General features: G+C 35.9%; 1 protein-coding gene across 2 annotated transcripts in view; it reads right to left on the bottom strand.

The window, feature by feature from the left end:
• UGGT1 (UDP-glucose glycoprotein glucosyltransferase 1) overlaps positions 1-16,192 on the bottom strand; it is a 121,755-nt gene that overhangs the window by 31,363 nt on the left and 74,200 nt on the right. The window contains exons 20-29 of one of the 2 annotated variants that reach the window (XM_047722755.1): positions 14,924-15,022; positions 14,010-14,033; positions 13,397-13,491; positions 12,134-12,340; positions 11,240-11,371; positions 10,310-10,440; positions 8,061-8,156; positions 4,012-4,114; positions 2,953-3,032; positions 1,486-1,675 (exon numbers count right to left, since the gene is read on the bottom strand). In XM_047722755.1, the coding sequence (XP_047578711.1) occupies positions 1,486-1,675; positions 2,953-3,032; positions 4,012-4,114; positions 8,061-8,156; positions 10,310-10,440; positions 11,240-11,371; positions 12,134-12,340; positions 13,397-13,491; positions 14,010-14,033; positions 14,924-15,022 (1,157 nt within the window). The remainder of the gene's footprint in view (positions 1-1,485; positions 1,676-2,952; positions 3,033-4,011; positions 4,115-8,060; positions 8,157-10,309; positions 10,441-11,239; positions 11,372-12,133; positions 12,341-13,396; positions 13,492-14,009; positions 14,034-14,923; positions 15,023-16,192) is intronic. The other variant, XM_047722756.1, reaches the window with a different exon arrangement.

The following is a 16,192-nucleotide window of genomic DNA, read 5'->3' as shown; positions in this document are numbered from 1 at the left end:
CCCAGCAGCCTTTTCTACAGATATTAACAAGTGGATTCCAAGATGCAAAGAACCCAAAATAGCCAAATCTACCTTTAAAAGTAAGAACACAATTGGCAAACTAACTTACCAATTTCAAAACTGACAACAAAACTAGAGTAAGACAATTGTGGTCAAACGATAGACACACAGATCAAGGGAAGAGATCTGAGAGTCTAGAATTAAATTCATTCAGGGCTAATAGATCTTTAACAAAGGCACCAAGACCATACATTGGGGAAAGAATAGTCTTTTCAACAAATGGTGCTGTGATAAATGGATATTCACACTCAAAGAACAAATCTGTAACTCTACCTCACATCATATACAAAAATGAACTCAAAATGAATAAAAGACCTAAAATGTAAGAGTTTAAAACTTTCAAAGTCTTATAAGAAAACATAGGAATAAATCTTCATGACCTGGAATTAAACACTGATTTCTCAGGTATACTATCAAAAGCACAAGAAACAAAAGGGAAAAAACAGATTTCATCAAGATTTGAAACATCTGTACTTTAAAGGACATTATCCAGAAAGTGAAAGACAGCTAACAGAATGGAACAAATTATTTATCAATCATATATTTGATAACAGACTTGTATACAGAATATACAAAGAACTCTTACAATTCCACAATAAAAAAAAAAAGGCAAATTTTTTAAAATAGGCAAAGTATTCAAACAGATGTTTCTCCCCAAAGATGACATACAAACAGCCAATAAACACATGTAAAATGCTCAATATCACAGGCAGGAATGGAAAATGGTGCAGTCACCCTGGAAAACAGTCTAGCAATCCCTCAGGTGATTAAACATAGAATTTCTGTATGATCCACCAATTCCAAGAGGAAAAAAAACACCTCTATAAAAATTTGGACATGAATGTTCACAGCAGCATTATTTATAATAGCCAAAAAGTAGAAACAACCCAAATGTCTATCAATGAGTGGATAAACAGAATGTGTTATATCTAAACAATAAAATATTTTCTGGCAATAAAAAAAGAATTAAATACTAATACATGCTACAACACGGATGAACCTTAAAAATAACAATTTAAGTGAAAGGAGCCAGTCACAAAAATATATGATTCTCTATAGGTCAAACATCAGAACAGGAAAATCCATAGAGACAGAATATAGATTAGTGGTTGCCAGGGGGTCCTGGGGAGTGACAGCTAATGGGTATCAAGTTTCTGTCTAGTGGTGATGGCTGCACAATTCTGTGGATATACTAAAACTACTGAACTATATTCCATATACTTTAAAAAGGTAAATTTTATGGTATGTGAAATAAATCTCAATGAAGCTATTATTTTTTAAAAATACAATTATATATGAACATGGACATCTCAGAGACCTGCCTGAACTGTAATCCAGTCTGTTCAATCAGAAAATACTACCAACCACTCCATCTTAAACAGGTTTTACCCAAGATTACATATGTAGAAGCAATGATACTCTTACCTCTTCTAAATAAATATTATCAAGATCATATGGCGTTCTGACAGACTCCACCATCCAACTCTCAGGTGTGTTCAAATTCAGGGTGAACAGAGGAGATTGTGGCATATCCAAAAATTTTGCTATTGGACCCTTAGCAAAGCTATTGTCTGGAGTGAAAGAAATCTCTGGCTCTAAGACATAACGGTAAAAGCTGAAATTAAAAAATAAAATAAAAGATCAGTCTTTTTAATACACCCATAGTCCTTAAGTTCACAGCCATCCACACAGGTAACTAACTGGCTTAAAATAAAACAAACTAGATTGGGAAAGTGTTTCCAAAACCATCTCTTGCCCTAGTTTATGCCTCCTGTAGTTGTTGCAGATGGAAGGGAAGAGCAGGAGGGACAGAAGTGAGAGGAGTGGTCATTCTTTCTGATACTACTAAGGATGGATATTGTTGGAGTCACAAGATTTCCTGAGCACATGCTTCCCTTTAGTGAGGAAAAAGTTATTTTTCTCTTAAACACAAAGTCCTCAATGGTGACTGGGTTCTCAGGTGAGCCCTGAAAACACTATACACAGTAGTTTAAACATTTCTCCTATTCAAGGACAATGTAGAAGCTGAGAACCATTTCAAACAGTATTTGAATTCACTTAGAATCTAACTTATAAAACACAGCACATTTTTTACATCAGGAACTTCCAAGACCCAACAGATGTTAACCCTATCACTATTAACTGCTTTTTAACTTTCTTCATAAATGACCATTCCAAGGGTCAGACAACCTATAGCTAAGCCTGCCCTCCTTCTCAAGATACATGCAAATGTGCCTCAGCAAGCTTCCTCTAACAAATATACTTCAACTTGAAATAACTGTTCCACTTTTAAGATAAAAAGGACAAATTTCTTTCTGTACCACAGCACATTTTTTAAAACTAGGTAAATTTAATAGCTATATTGATCTAAATGCTCTAAAATTAAAGAAATACGTAATTCTGATGGAGGGAATGGAGAGAGAGAGGGAGGGAGGGCACGAGGGAGGAAGGCAAGCAGGCAGGCACAAGTAACTTGAGGTAATGCCACCTAAAAGCTTCCATACTTGGGGCGCCTGGGTGGCTCAGTGGGTTAAGCCGCTGCCTTCGGCTCAGGTCATGATCTCAGGGTCCTGGGATCGAGTCCCACATCGGGCTTTCTGCTCAGCAGGGAGCCTGCTTCCCTTCCTCTCTCTCTGCCTGCCTCTCTGCCTACTTGTGATCTCTGTCAAATAAATAAATAAAATCTTAAAAAAAAAAAAAAAAAAAAAAAAGCTTCCATACTCACACTAAATTCTTAGAACTTCTGATTAAAGCAGAAATTTAGCAAAACTGAACAAAAGTAAATGATCTTTTCAAACATGAAGTCCACATATAAACCCATTTGATCCTTCAATACCAGCTTTCAGATTTAATACCACGTTTTCAATTGATCTCTTAAATAGCTTGTTTTACCTTTTTAAAGGCATGTCAGAAAGTTTAGATTGGCAGTTCATAAACACTCTTAGATTCATGTTGATCAGCTGGGTTAAAACCTAAAAGAGCAAACCAAGAGATAAAATATAAAATTTTCCTATAGAGAAAGTGACTGATATTTGAGACAAAATATTTGTATTTTCTCTTCAGAAACTTATCACTCTGACACTGAGTTGAGAGAACATCTCTTAATATCTCAAGGAAGACAGAAAGATAATAAAAGCCATAAAATCTGGACTGGAGAGATTTCTTGATATCTCAAATCTGGCACACAATCTAAATCACACAAACACATCACTTGGCAAAAACATGGCAAGTGGGCTACTACAGATCACTTCTCCCCCTCATATGAAGTAACTGATGGGATAATGGAGATCTGTCTATACAAGGAAAATTTTAAAGGTTCATCACTGCGGTTTATATACTATAATAGGAAGAAAGCATGTATATATATATATATATATATATATATATATATACACACACACACACACACACACACACACACAACCACAAAAATGTTAGCTGATTGCACACCAATAAAAGTTCACCTTAAAAAAGAAATACAACTCAAAAAAGAAAGTTGAGGCAATTGTCTTTTTGGCAAAGCTCTTAAATTTTCTTAAAATTGTAATATCTTATACAAATCTAAAAGACGTGCTACAATTTTAAAAATGCTAGTTTTAGAAAAAGAAATAAAACAAAATTATTTTACCTTTTTAAACTCTCATTCATTATAAATCAAAATACAGCATAAATCAATTTAATTAAAAGACATCTTTTTCGAAATAGAACATTTTTTTTTTAATTACACGAGGAAACCAACCAAACTTGTACCAACTTTCTAAGGTTATGAGGCTGTTTCCAGATCCATTACAAATCTTTACGAAGACATTTATTTGCTCTGCCAAGATGCCCTGTAGCTTTTTTCAAAGCCCTCTGAAGATAAGTAGGCGAACAATGACACTTTTAGAGAGTCACAGCACCTGTGACCACTTCCAATAAAGAGATGCCAACTGCCTCTTAGGCTATGCCTACCAAGAGCAATGGAGCAAGTCTCTGTGCTTCTCTGGTGACAGGGTCAATAACAGCCACAACATCAAAGTATGTCTCCCCTTCCTTTGGCCTCATTTTAATTGCACTACAAAGATTAAAAAAAAAAAAAAAAAAGACAAAACGTTAATCTGGTGTAAAAATAGGAAACAAAGTTAACCTTTTTTTTTTCTTTTTTCAAAGACAAACATAACCTATCAGCTCTCTCAGCATTCCCAAAAACACTTCAGATCTAGAACAAGGCTACGTGGTGGTTAACCATGTAATTATGTCTACCTCAAAGTTTGCAAAACCTGCTAATGACTCAAGTTCACTCAAAATAAACAAAAGATGAAAACCAGCTAAAAATTCTATTTAACCAAAACCTACTAAAAGCTGACGTTTGTTTTTGACAATTACGAACATTATGCCAACTTTTATTTCCTAGCAAGAAGGGTATGAAAAGAGAAGAAGTAAATGGGTTTTTAAAAATACGAAGAACATTACAGAAAACTTGTGAGAGAAAAAGGAAATAATCATAAAATCTTGCCATCCAAAACCAACCCCTGCAGACCTTCTCAAATGCTTCTATAAAGAGCAGCTATACCAATATAAACACTATCCATATTGTTATAGGTCAAATATCTGGAATAAAAAATAATCTTCTATTTACCAAGTGAATCTGCCATGTCTACTTAAGCTATTCCTTATTGTTGGGCCTTTAGAAGACTAGCAGCCTGTAAATAACTTCAGACATACAGCTTTCTTCAGAGTTGGAAATTTCTTTCAAGTTGACAAAGTCCTACACATGAGATTACAGAGTCACAGGATACAAATATTTTTGTGGATATTATCTACTGTCAACCACATTACCAAAAGAACTGAGTCAATTTATGAAGACACTAAATTATACATATTTTGTCTTCTTAGTAAGTGAAAAACAGCTGTTTAGGTTTCAGGTTGCCCCTCTAGGATTACTGAGAACATACATTTTTTCATCTGTGGGTTCCAGCTGCACAGCCTCTCTCTAAAGTCATATTGACTTAGATGACTTAAGAAGGGCAGGAGCCTCCAATATATTTTGAAAAGGAATAAACTTGAAAGGATTTTAAAATATATCCAATTTTCCAAAATATCAATTAGTCAAATCAATGCCTATCTTTATTTGCTCTGAACAATGTTTTAATGTAGTACTGTTCTGGGCAAGAACATTTATCCAGTGGGAGGAAAACAAAAGTACAAAGTAAAATATAACTAACAAAACTAGGTAACTATAGTTTAAATGGTGATGAAGGTTATTTCAAATCTTAACTGCTTTGGAAACAGCCATCAAAATAGCTTTGTGCCTGTTATCAAAGCAGATGTTTTTAATTTTTTATAAAATTAACAATTCCAACTGTCAATAATTACTCCAAAATAACATTTTCTGGTTTTTTTTGTTTTTGTTTTTGTTTTTTACTCTAATACAGCATTTTCAAAGAGTGGCTCTAGAGCAGCAGTATCAGCTCCATCTGGAAATTTGTTAGAAACAAACTGTCAGCCACAACCCAGACTTCCTGAATCAGAAACTCAGGGGGTAGGTAAGGCAATCTGCACTTTTAACAAACTCTCTAGGTAAAAGCCAAAGTATGAGAGCCACTGCCCTCAGATAACCTGGACTTCTGTGCTTCTCTAGAATTCCAGAAGGAAAAAGCTCACTGGAGAATAGCATTATGTAAATTCTCACAAAGGGAAGAAGAAAAGAAGTCCCAAAGAGTCCTCCAGGGTACAGCATCTGAGTCAGGCATGCCCAGGCCAAAACCTGTGAACCTGGCAGGTCTGGGTAGAGTTCTGTGTGACATGTTAATGTTCTGACCAGTGTTCTAAGTGATCCGCAAGAGGCATAACCAACAACTGACCCCGTGTGGCCTTTAAACACCCCACATTTCTATAACAAAAAAAGAGTAAAACAAAAGCCAAGATGAAAGAAACAGTGGTATGGAAATGGAGAACAGTATAAACTAACAATATCATGTTGAAACATACTTGCTATATTAAAGAAAAGACCAGGGTAAGGCCGAAAGTGACAGACACAGGAACAAGTTATGGGGGTCATACACATTTTCATTAAGTGAGTAGAGCAAACATCAAATACAATGCCTCCCCAATCTTAAGGTATACAAGAGTGACCTGGGGGGATCCTGTTACAGTGTAGACCTGACTTAGGAGGTCTGGGTCTGCATTTCCAACAAGCTCCCTGCATCAGGAGGTCAGATATTCTGCATCTCCAACAAGCTCCCAGATGATGTCCTGCTGCTGTTCTGTGAGCCACACTTTTAGGGAAGGATATACATAACCAATAATTCAGACCTTTTTATTTTTCACATAAATAAGAAACTTCTGATTTAAATAAAACACTCCTTTAACTAACACAACCCCCAATAAGAAGAATTTCTCTAATTATAATTTGACTCATAAAAGAATTTGTAATTATAGCATTTTAATTAAATAAGACTCATGGAGAAAATGATGTTCTAAAAAGGGAAGAGATTCTTGCTCAGGACTCACTATCTTGGCCATGAAAAGCAAACAGGAGAGTATGCCAATTAGGAAATATGTTTCCTGTGGTAATAACCAGATGGATTACTTCCTGAAAGTACAGTGATGAGAAGATGGGTGCTAATGGGCAAAATCCAACTAGGATTAGCAAAGAGCCACAGAAGTTGTCACCCACTGGTGATCTAAGAAGTTAGGACACACAGCCAGTGAGAAAAGAGAGGGTCTCCATTCTAGCCTGGATCATCAAACAGTATGGTAAATCTGATCCCCATAAGAACTGGCTGTAAGAAAGCAAAGATCAATGAAACCAAAGTCCAATCTACCCCAGACTAATTAAATCAGAATCATAAAGGAGCAGGATGCAGACTTCAATATCTAAAGTCTCTAAGGAATAATCAAAATATATAAACTTGCCTGGCTCCAGACATCCAATGTAGGGGTTCTTCCTATGGACAATTTAATCTTAAGTCTAATCATGAGGAAACAACCCAGACTATGGGACATTCTAAAGATAACTGGTCTGGACTCTTAAAAAAGTCAGTGTCATAAAAGGCCCCCCAAAAAACCCCCAAGGAATAAAAAACAAATGCAGGGAACTGCTCCGGATTTAAGGAGACTAGACGAGACACACAACAAAGAACTGCAACATGTGATCTGGACCAAATCAAAGAACAAAACAGTTGTCAGAGGTCATTAATGGGGCCTTGGATAAAGAGAATTATGGACTGTGTACTACTTAATGTCACTGTATCAAGGCTAAATCTCTGAGGTATGTCGACAGTGGAGCTATTTCTAGCGCTCAGGAGATACACGCTGAGGAATTCAGGCATGACATGTAATGCTGTCCGCAATGGACCTTCAAATGGTTCAAAAAATATGTAAGTACGTGTAAGTTTGTACACAAACATAAATATACATTATATGTACTATACATATTATATATGTATAGTACATATATATATATACACACACACACACACACACACACATACACAGAGATGACATATAAATGTGGCATAATGTTAACAACTGGTGAACCCAGGTTAAAGATATTTGGATGTTCACTTTAATAATCTTTCAAGTATTCTTGAGCTTTGAAACTTTTCAAATAAAAAACTCAAAACCAAAAGGCAAAGACTTTTTCATAATGGTAAACTTTTTTTATTTTATTGAAAACAAAACCGTTTTCAATAAAAGATGAATACAAGTGCTCTAACAACCTGTTTATTTTTGAGTATCAGAAAACTACAACTGTTTCATTAAATGCTTTCTGTTTTCTAAAAGGGTACAGTCAGAACTATTTCAGATTTATTTAGAAATAAATGTCAAATTTTATGCAACTGAGATCTGTATATGAGTTCAGCACATGAAAATGAGTATATATGAAAACTGCACACCAGACAAATTACCCATTCCATTAAGAACACACTTCATATGGAAAAATAAAGAAGATGAGGTAAAGGCAACCTTAAGATTTTTATCCAAGAATATGCATAAATTCAATATTAATTCTGTACCTATGTCTGTCTTCAAAAAACTGGTACTCAATTCTTGCATCTCCTTTTGGTTGAGCTGACAGGAGAGCATCCACCTTCATTACCAAGTCACTTGCCCTGAAAAATATAGTTGGTGAAATTTAGCATCTCTTTAACTGAAGGTTTTTCCAATTATCGCTGAACATAATATAATCAGCCTAAGTACTAAGTGCCAACAAGATGGTTTGAAGAACATATGAACTTTATACCAATAGGCAAGAGAAAAACTGGTAATTATATAGTCCACAAAGATTCCACACAGAGGGAGTGATCCAAGGGCACACCACACCAAGCCTTTGCCCATGATATGATGGTTTCAAGTCATGGGAACACTTCTTGGCCTGATAAGGGAAGTGTTTCATATGCCAGAACAAAGGGCATCACTAAAAAGCCACTGAGGTAGGAGGAAACTTCTTTATCTATAGCCTCATCATTGGTCGAGATGAAAAAAGATTCCTTCCTCTATCACACAGGACTTGGCAAAGAAACTATATTGCCAGCTATCCAAGTCAATACATCACTAAGATATGTATCTTAAACCCTGCGGAATGAGGGTATATGAAAGGGATGAAGAAAAAAAACAGAACTTTTAAATTTTATATCCTCCAACTTATTCACCAAAGAATACTATCAAAGAATGGAAATGCAACCCATGGAAGGGAAGAAAATATTTGCATATCATCTATCTGTAAGAGATTGATAACCAGAGTATTTAAATTTTTACATGGAACTCCTATAATTCAATAATTTAAAAAAAATTTAAATGTGCAAAGTAGGGGCAACTGGCTGGCTCAGTCGGTAGAGCATGCAACTCTTGATCTTGGGGTTATGAGTTCCAGCCCCACTCTGGGCGAAGTGGTTACTTTAAAAAAAAAACATGCAGGGCACCTGTGTGGCTCAGTCGGTTGGGCAGCTGCCTTTGGCTCAGGTCAAGATCCTGGAGTTCTAGGATCAAGTACCACATGGGGCTCCCTGCTCAGTGAGGAGTCGCTTCTCCCTTTGACTTCTCCCCTCTTGTGCTCATTCTCTCTCTCTCTCAAATAAATAAATATTTTTTTTAAATGTGCAAAGCACTGGGAAAGTATTTTCCCAAAGATATACAAATGACTAATAAGCACATAAAAAGGTGTCAACATCACTAATCATTAGGGAAGTGCAAATCAAACCACAAAGAAATACCACTTCATACCCACTAGAGTGGATTATTACACACACACAAAAAAACAAAAACAAAAAACCACCCAGAAAATAACAAGTACTGATAAAGATGTGGATAAATTGAAACGCTTATGCATTACCAATGAGAAATAAAATGGCACGCTCTCTATGGAAAAACATATGATGGTTCCTCAAAAAATTAAACATAAAAATACACCTTTCAACTATATTCATTTGATATTTAATACAGAAACCATGTGTATATGACCTATAGGCTCTTAGTTACTTAGAAGGTATATGGACCAGTTAAATGATTCATTTTTTTCCACTGGGAAATAACTCTTTGAAATACATTAGCAAGGGGCGCCAGGGTGGCTCAGTTGGTTAAGCACCTGCCTTTGGCTCAGGTCATGATCAATCATGGTCAATCACTGACTCAGGTCAATCGTGGGGTTAAGCCCTGCACTGGGCTCCCTGCTCAGTGAAGAGTCTGTTTCTCCCTTTCTCTCTGCTGCTCCCCCTGCTTTTGTGCTCCCTCCCTCTCTCTCTCTCTCTTTCTCTATCAAATAAATAAATAAAATCTTGAAAAAAATACACTAGCTAATAATAACAGAAAGAATTAAAATAAAAATTAAAAACCAACAATATCCAAATCATCACCTTTGGAGGATGAAAGAGAAATAAGTCAACATTCTATACTAGTAAATAAAGGAAAATATGCATTTAACATGATTTTCCTTTCCTGAACAAAATAAAACATATAAGGGAAAGTATCTCTTCACAAAAGTATCCCAAGATTTAAAAACAAAAACAAAACAAAACAACCTCACTCCTCGATTTTGCATATGTTTGAAATTTTTCACAACCAAAAAAACAAAATGGAAAGACCTAATTCAGTTCTTTAAACAAATTAACTTGTTTCAACAGAAGCATAAATAAACACCTGAACTGAAAAGCATTACTATATGTTCAAAGTGGAAATAAAACACCATGAAATAGGTAGCATAAAGGAAGTTCAATTAATACATTCCCTATGACATGCACAAATTAATTTCTTCCATGGCAAAACTTACACATCTTCTTCCACCTGAAGCTGCTGAATATGGGATTTGATTTTCTGTCCTGAAGTTTTTAAGATGATATTTTCTAGGAGGTGGAAATCATCTTGATTAAAGAGTTCACTGTCCTCCAGTGGCCCAATGATCTGTGAAGAAGAGCAGAGTGTTCGGTACTAGAATCACAACTGGAAAGAAGCCCTCTGTTATCCTCAGGCTATCTTATAAACCTAACTACTTTAAAGACCCAAGACATGTATACATCTAATAAAATCAATAAAAAGGTAAAAATAAAATGCAAATAAACTCATCCAGTTATTTATTTACTTATCAATTCCTCAACTACAGAGGGTAGACTTGTATACTTCACAATATTTTTATAGTAAGCAACTCTGAAATAAAACAAAATAGCAACATAGTTTCATTAATTCTCGCTGAGTATTAAGAAAACAGAGCCAAACCAGAGATGTTATGTAGTGAGTGAGAGATAGCAGAGATTTCACCCTCAGTGCTAAGAGTTTAAAGTTTGGTAGATCCCCCACAGTCTCATGTCCCTGGCAGCAGATATGTATGAAATAGTCTAAGCCTGCGCCAGTGAAGTTGACAGAGACCACGCAGCTATGAACACAGTCCCCACAGAGGATGAATACTTCATGTATCAAAGCTTTATCAACCTACTCTCTGAGAGACACCACACTCTCACTGCCACCGTACATGTGGCAGGACACAATTACAAAGCAAGAAGGTTCTATACAAGGATGCTTGTATCAAAAACAAACCTCCTTTGAAATAAGGGTGCAGAAATTATCATCGGCACTGCATATGCCCCAATCCCCTTTGGAAAGAGTGGCTCTGTTTGAAGAGTTTACTAGCTTTGGAGGAGAACACTGCCAACACTGTTCACTGATCTAATTTGAGATCAAGTTTGTCTCAGGACAAAATCCTCACCCTTCCATTGCTGATAACTGCCCTCTGTCCCTTCTTCAGCTTCAGAACATCCCTGCAGTACATGGCATGAGACAAAATGAAATCCATTTTGGAAGACTCAAAGACCTCTTTAAAAAGACTGAAATCCATGCCCTAGGAAAGTAATTGTTATTAAGGAAAAGTAATTGTTACTAAGCAAGCCATAAAAATAAATAGTCATAATGAATAAATCATAAAATGCTCTTTTAATGGAAAGTCAGAACTAATTTTAAGAATTAACATTATGATGTCTCAATTCTCCATCCTCCCATTCTCTCCCACCCTCCCACACATCAAGTAATGCTAATGTCCTGCTCCTATTCTTTTCTGTGATTGCTCAGTTGGTAAATTATTCTTCACTATAACTTTATTCTGCATTTTAAAATCTTGCTAATTTCAAGGGCCTTTTTTCTAACTGAAACATCAAGTATACTTATCATTTTTAAGAATATTAAATCTACAAAACAGTCCAAAAGGTTATAACTCAGATAATGAATACATGTGGGCTTATATCAGAACACATCAAGAACACATAAGCCTCTTACTCGTAAGAAACCTCAACCACAGTTTTTTTTCCTCGATAAACAAATCAAATATTGCCTTTTAAAACCTATACAACACAAATGGCTTTGTGCTTAAAACATAAACTTAGATGAGTCATATCTCAAAACTTTATTTAAAGGTACTAAAAGTGGTAAAGGGAATATGGCAGAATTGTTATTTCTGGGAAAAAATCTTCCAAACTAAGAAAATCCTCTGAAACTCGGTACTAAAATCACAAATTCCAATCATGAACAAGACACATCAGACCATGGGAATGAACTTCTGTGGAAAGTAACAGAACAAGGCAACCCCATGCAACACACAGACACTTACCCCGACAGAGAACCCCCCAATGTCAACTCCTGCAGCCAGGGCCTCTGCAGTCTCCTCCTTGGCCATTTTTGTGATGAAATTCTTAGCAGAGTTGGAGGTCTGTGTTTGGAGAGCTGCCCAGATTGCTCTGGAGATCTGAGTGTTCTCATAACTTATATCTTCACTAGGATTATTGATCATACTTATTCTAACATTGTTACTGGATTTCTATTTACAAAATGGGAAATAAGAGTAGAAATAAGTGGTAGATGTTTTGAACTTAAAAAGTACAATTAACATTGTCATATTCCATTAAGTAGTAAATACAACCTCTCTTCAAAGTCTTCTCTTCTGTATACAGAATAAAATTAAAATGCTATAGCCAGGCTTTCAAACCCCCAGATGAACTAGTTGCCAGTCTACGTTGCCGACTTCATTTCTCACCATCCATGTATATATAGCTCCATTACAAACCATCAGACCCTGTATTCCCCAACACATTTTGTATTATTATAACACACTCCATGCTTCATGTTGGCATGCAAACCCCAAGTCCATCCCATTTTTCCTCCTCTCAGTCTCAACCAATCTTCAGACTCTATTCAAATACTTCATTGTTCAAATGGCCTTTCCAGATTCCTTGCAAAAAATTAGTTTCTCCCTACGATGCCTGGGTGACTCAGTCAGTTAAGCATCTATCTGCCTTTGGCTCAAGTCATGATCCCAGAGTCCTGGGATCAAGTCCCACCTCGGGCTCCTTGCTCAGCAGGGAGCCTGCTTCTCTCTCTGCCTGCTGCTCCCCCTGCTTGCGCATGCACTCTCTCTCTCTCACACACACAAATAAGGTCTTTTTTTTTTTTATTATTAATCTCTCCCTGAGTAAAAAGATAAGAATCCATGTTGGAAAAGTTATCTGGGACCCATAAAACTTTATGTCATGAACATAGGCAACAAAATTTCATACTAATGTGTATCTAAGGATGCCTACAAGAATAGTGATAGCAGCATTCTTCAGAATAGCCCCCAACTAGAAAAAAACACCACTGTCAATCAAAAAGAGTAAACAAAGTTTTATAACTTTGGGGTACAGCCATACAATACAGTGCAGCACAATGAAAAAGAACTACCTACCACTACTTGTAATATCATGGATAAATCTCACTAGTGGGCAGACTTTCCTCAAAGAAACAATGGTCGTTTCCCTCAAGTACTAAAAAAGCAGGACTCCCACTTCCCACACAGAACAGAAACATTAGCACACAAAATGGAGGTGTAGATACTTGCCTGATGTTTAATAGCATCATACAGTAACTGTCTTCCAGAAGGGCTATCAAAATCCCCAACAATCCAAAATGTTACAGGCCTAATGAAAGAATCATCTGTAGACAAACAAAAATAATACACTGAGTCAGAGGGGAAAAAAACCACATTTATGTTTCAATATTGTTATTAAGCCAAATAATTTCTGAAAAACATGCAAAAAATAAGAAAATGACAAGTTTAATAAAGATACAAAGCAAAAGTAGTAAAACTTCTATACTAGAATGAAAGCAGGGTAACCTTCCATATGGCTTAATTACAAACTAGGAACATGCAGTTATCAATTCTACTATGGTTTAGGCAACTGTTAGCTTATACAATGAAAAAGAGCCTTTGAACATGTGGGTAACATATCAGTTTTTAATCATATTAATTTGTAACTTTCTGAAATAGAATTCTTTGCAAACATTTATACAATTTATACAAATTTTACCTGCATTTGACAAATTATCTACTGTTACCCACAGGCTCCAGAAATGTTACAATAAAGTGTCAATAAATTCTGAGTCACAACATTGCCTGAAACCACATAAGATAATTAAGAAAAGAATCAGAACATTGTGAAGTTTAAAGTTACCATAGATTTCCTTGGAGGACATTCCTAGACAGAGGTAAAGGAAAAAGAGTAGAAGAAAATGTCATTGCTATAACTGATGCCTACCATAAGAGTCAAAATTTAAAAAAATAATGCCTAATATGATCAATCTTCTTTCTGCTCTGTAGTCCCCTTACTGCTATAGCACTGTTTCAGGGCCCCTCAAAACCAATTTCTTTGAGGAACCAAATGGAGCAATTGCTTTTATTTACATAGATCTGGGGACTTTTTCCTTCCTCCCCCCCCCCCCCCCCGGAAGCCAGAAATTCTCCCTAGGATAAGACTACGGTGTGGATAAAAATAGCTGCCTTAAATGACAGTCAGTGCTTTGAAAGGATAAGTAAGTGTGACCAGAGGGGGAAAGCATCTGTCTGCCATTAAATGTAGTGATATCTGCCTGATATTATTTCACACAATATTAGCCTAAATAACTGACTCCATAAAAATCGGTTTTAAAATGTGCACAAGGATTCCTAGAACCAAGTTTATGTTATAAACCCTAAAAAAATTAACTCAATGTTGTCACTGAAGAGGAAAGTCAAACCAATTTTCAATCCATTAACCTATGTTTACATCATAAACGTTTTCACATTTTGAATCAAGAAAAAATTTTTCATTTCACCTTAATATCTAATATATATCTATAAAAACAACATTTGAATTTTCAAAAACTCCACTTTTTGGAGTTTCAAAAACTCCACTTCATAAAGAAGTGAATTTTAAACAGGTATTTTTGAGGTTCAAATCATTTAAGAAATAACTAATAAAAGAAATGATGAAATCTCTTTCTAGCAGACATGGAGGACTGAATTATTTCTACAAATACTAAAAAAAAAAAAAAAAAAAAAAAAAAGAAAAGAAAATGTTGAATCCAAGATAAACCTAAAATGGATTACCTTTCTTGGTCAGATAGTTCATACTATTGGCTATAGCAGCAGTCTTGCCTTGGGAATCCAAAACAGTAAATCTAGCATAGTCATCCACAAAAAAGCTATCTGGAAGAGAAAATTTGAATAGATTTATAATTAACATGCCTGAATTCAATGTAATGTTAATATTCAACTGAATATCTGATTGGTCCATAATATGGGATTTATAAAAATGGATCTATAAAATCTATTGTTTCAGTTTTATTGAACAATTAGTGCCCTCAGGCAATGCTCTTATCATTCATTTCCCCTTGAGTTACTTTCACTAGAAATCCCATAATTTCTTCCTACCTATAAAATGGTCTCCATCCTCTATCAGAACCCCTCTATCTCCAAGAATCTCCCCAATCTTATGCATTATTGTACTCCAACACAAATGCCACACTTCTATCACCATCCTCCAAGCATAGATGGTTTACCCAACCCTCCCTCTATGTCTGCCCACCCACTCACCCATCTATCCTTTCACTCAACAGACCATACCAAGGACCTACTATCTTTTCAGTCCATATTCCAGTAAAAGGAAAGAAATGGTAAGTAAGAGAGACACAGCTCATGACATCATGTAGAGGAGGGGAGAAAGCACCAAGAGTATTAAAGCCTTAAAACAGTATTCTTTCAAGAAGGTCCCAGGACAATGAAGGCCAAGAGCATTGCCAGTACAATGGAACTATGACCCCTGAGTGAGAAGGATGCCACCTGCTCAGGCAAACTGCATTTTTGCCACTGTGAACAAGCATCATTTCACAGGTGATCACTTCAACATTCAGTGGAGAAAGATATCCAAAAACACAGAACTATTGTGCTTATTCATGAATACTCTGAAGAGAACTCTTCACAGTTTAATTTAAAATGATGGGGGCACCTGGGTGGCTCAGTCGGTTAAGTGTCTGCCTTCAGCTCAGGTCATGATCCCAGGGTCCTGGGATCCAGCCCCATGTTGGGCTCCCTGCTCAGTGGGGAGTCTGCTTATCCCTCTCCCTCTGCCCGCCACTCTACCTGCTTATGCTCTCTCTATGTCAAATAAATAAATAAACTAAATAAAATTTAAAAGAAAATAAAATGATGGAAACAACATAAACTTAGGACAAAAACTCCTAATACTGCTTGACTTGCTCTATTAAAACTACTAGTAAAAAACTAAAACCTAACTATGAAGAAACAGTTATGTCACTTTCTGACTACTTCCTTTTTCAAATATAGTCAGAGATATACATCTTCCTCTGCCTAAAAGAA

Source organism: Lutra lutra, chromosome 3 (assembly GCF_902655055.1).
Source record: "Lutra lutra chromosome 3, mLutLut1.2, whole genome shotgun sequence".
Taxonomy (NCBI): Eukaryota; Metazoa; Chordata; class Mammalia; order Carnivora; family Mustelidae; genus Lutra; species Lutra lutra.
This window is presented reverse-complemented; position numbering and strand designations above follow the sequence as displayed.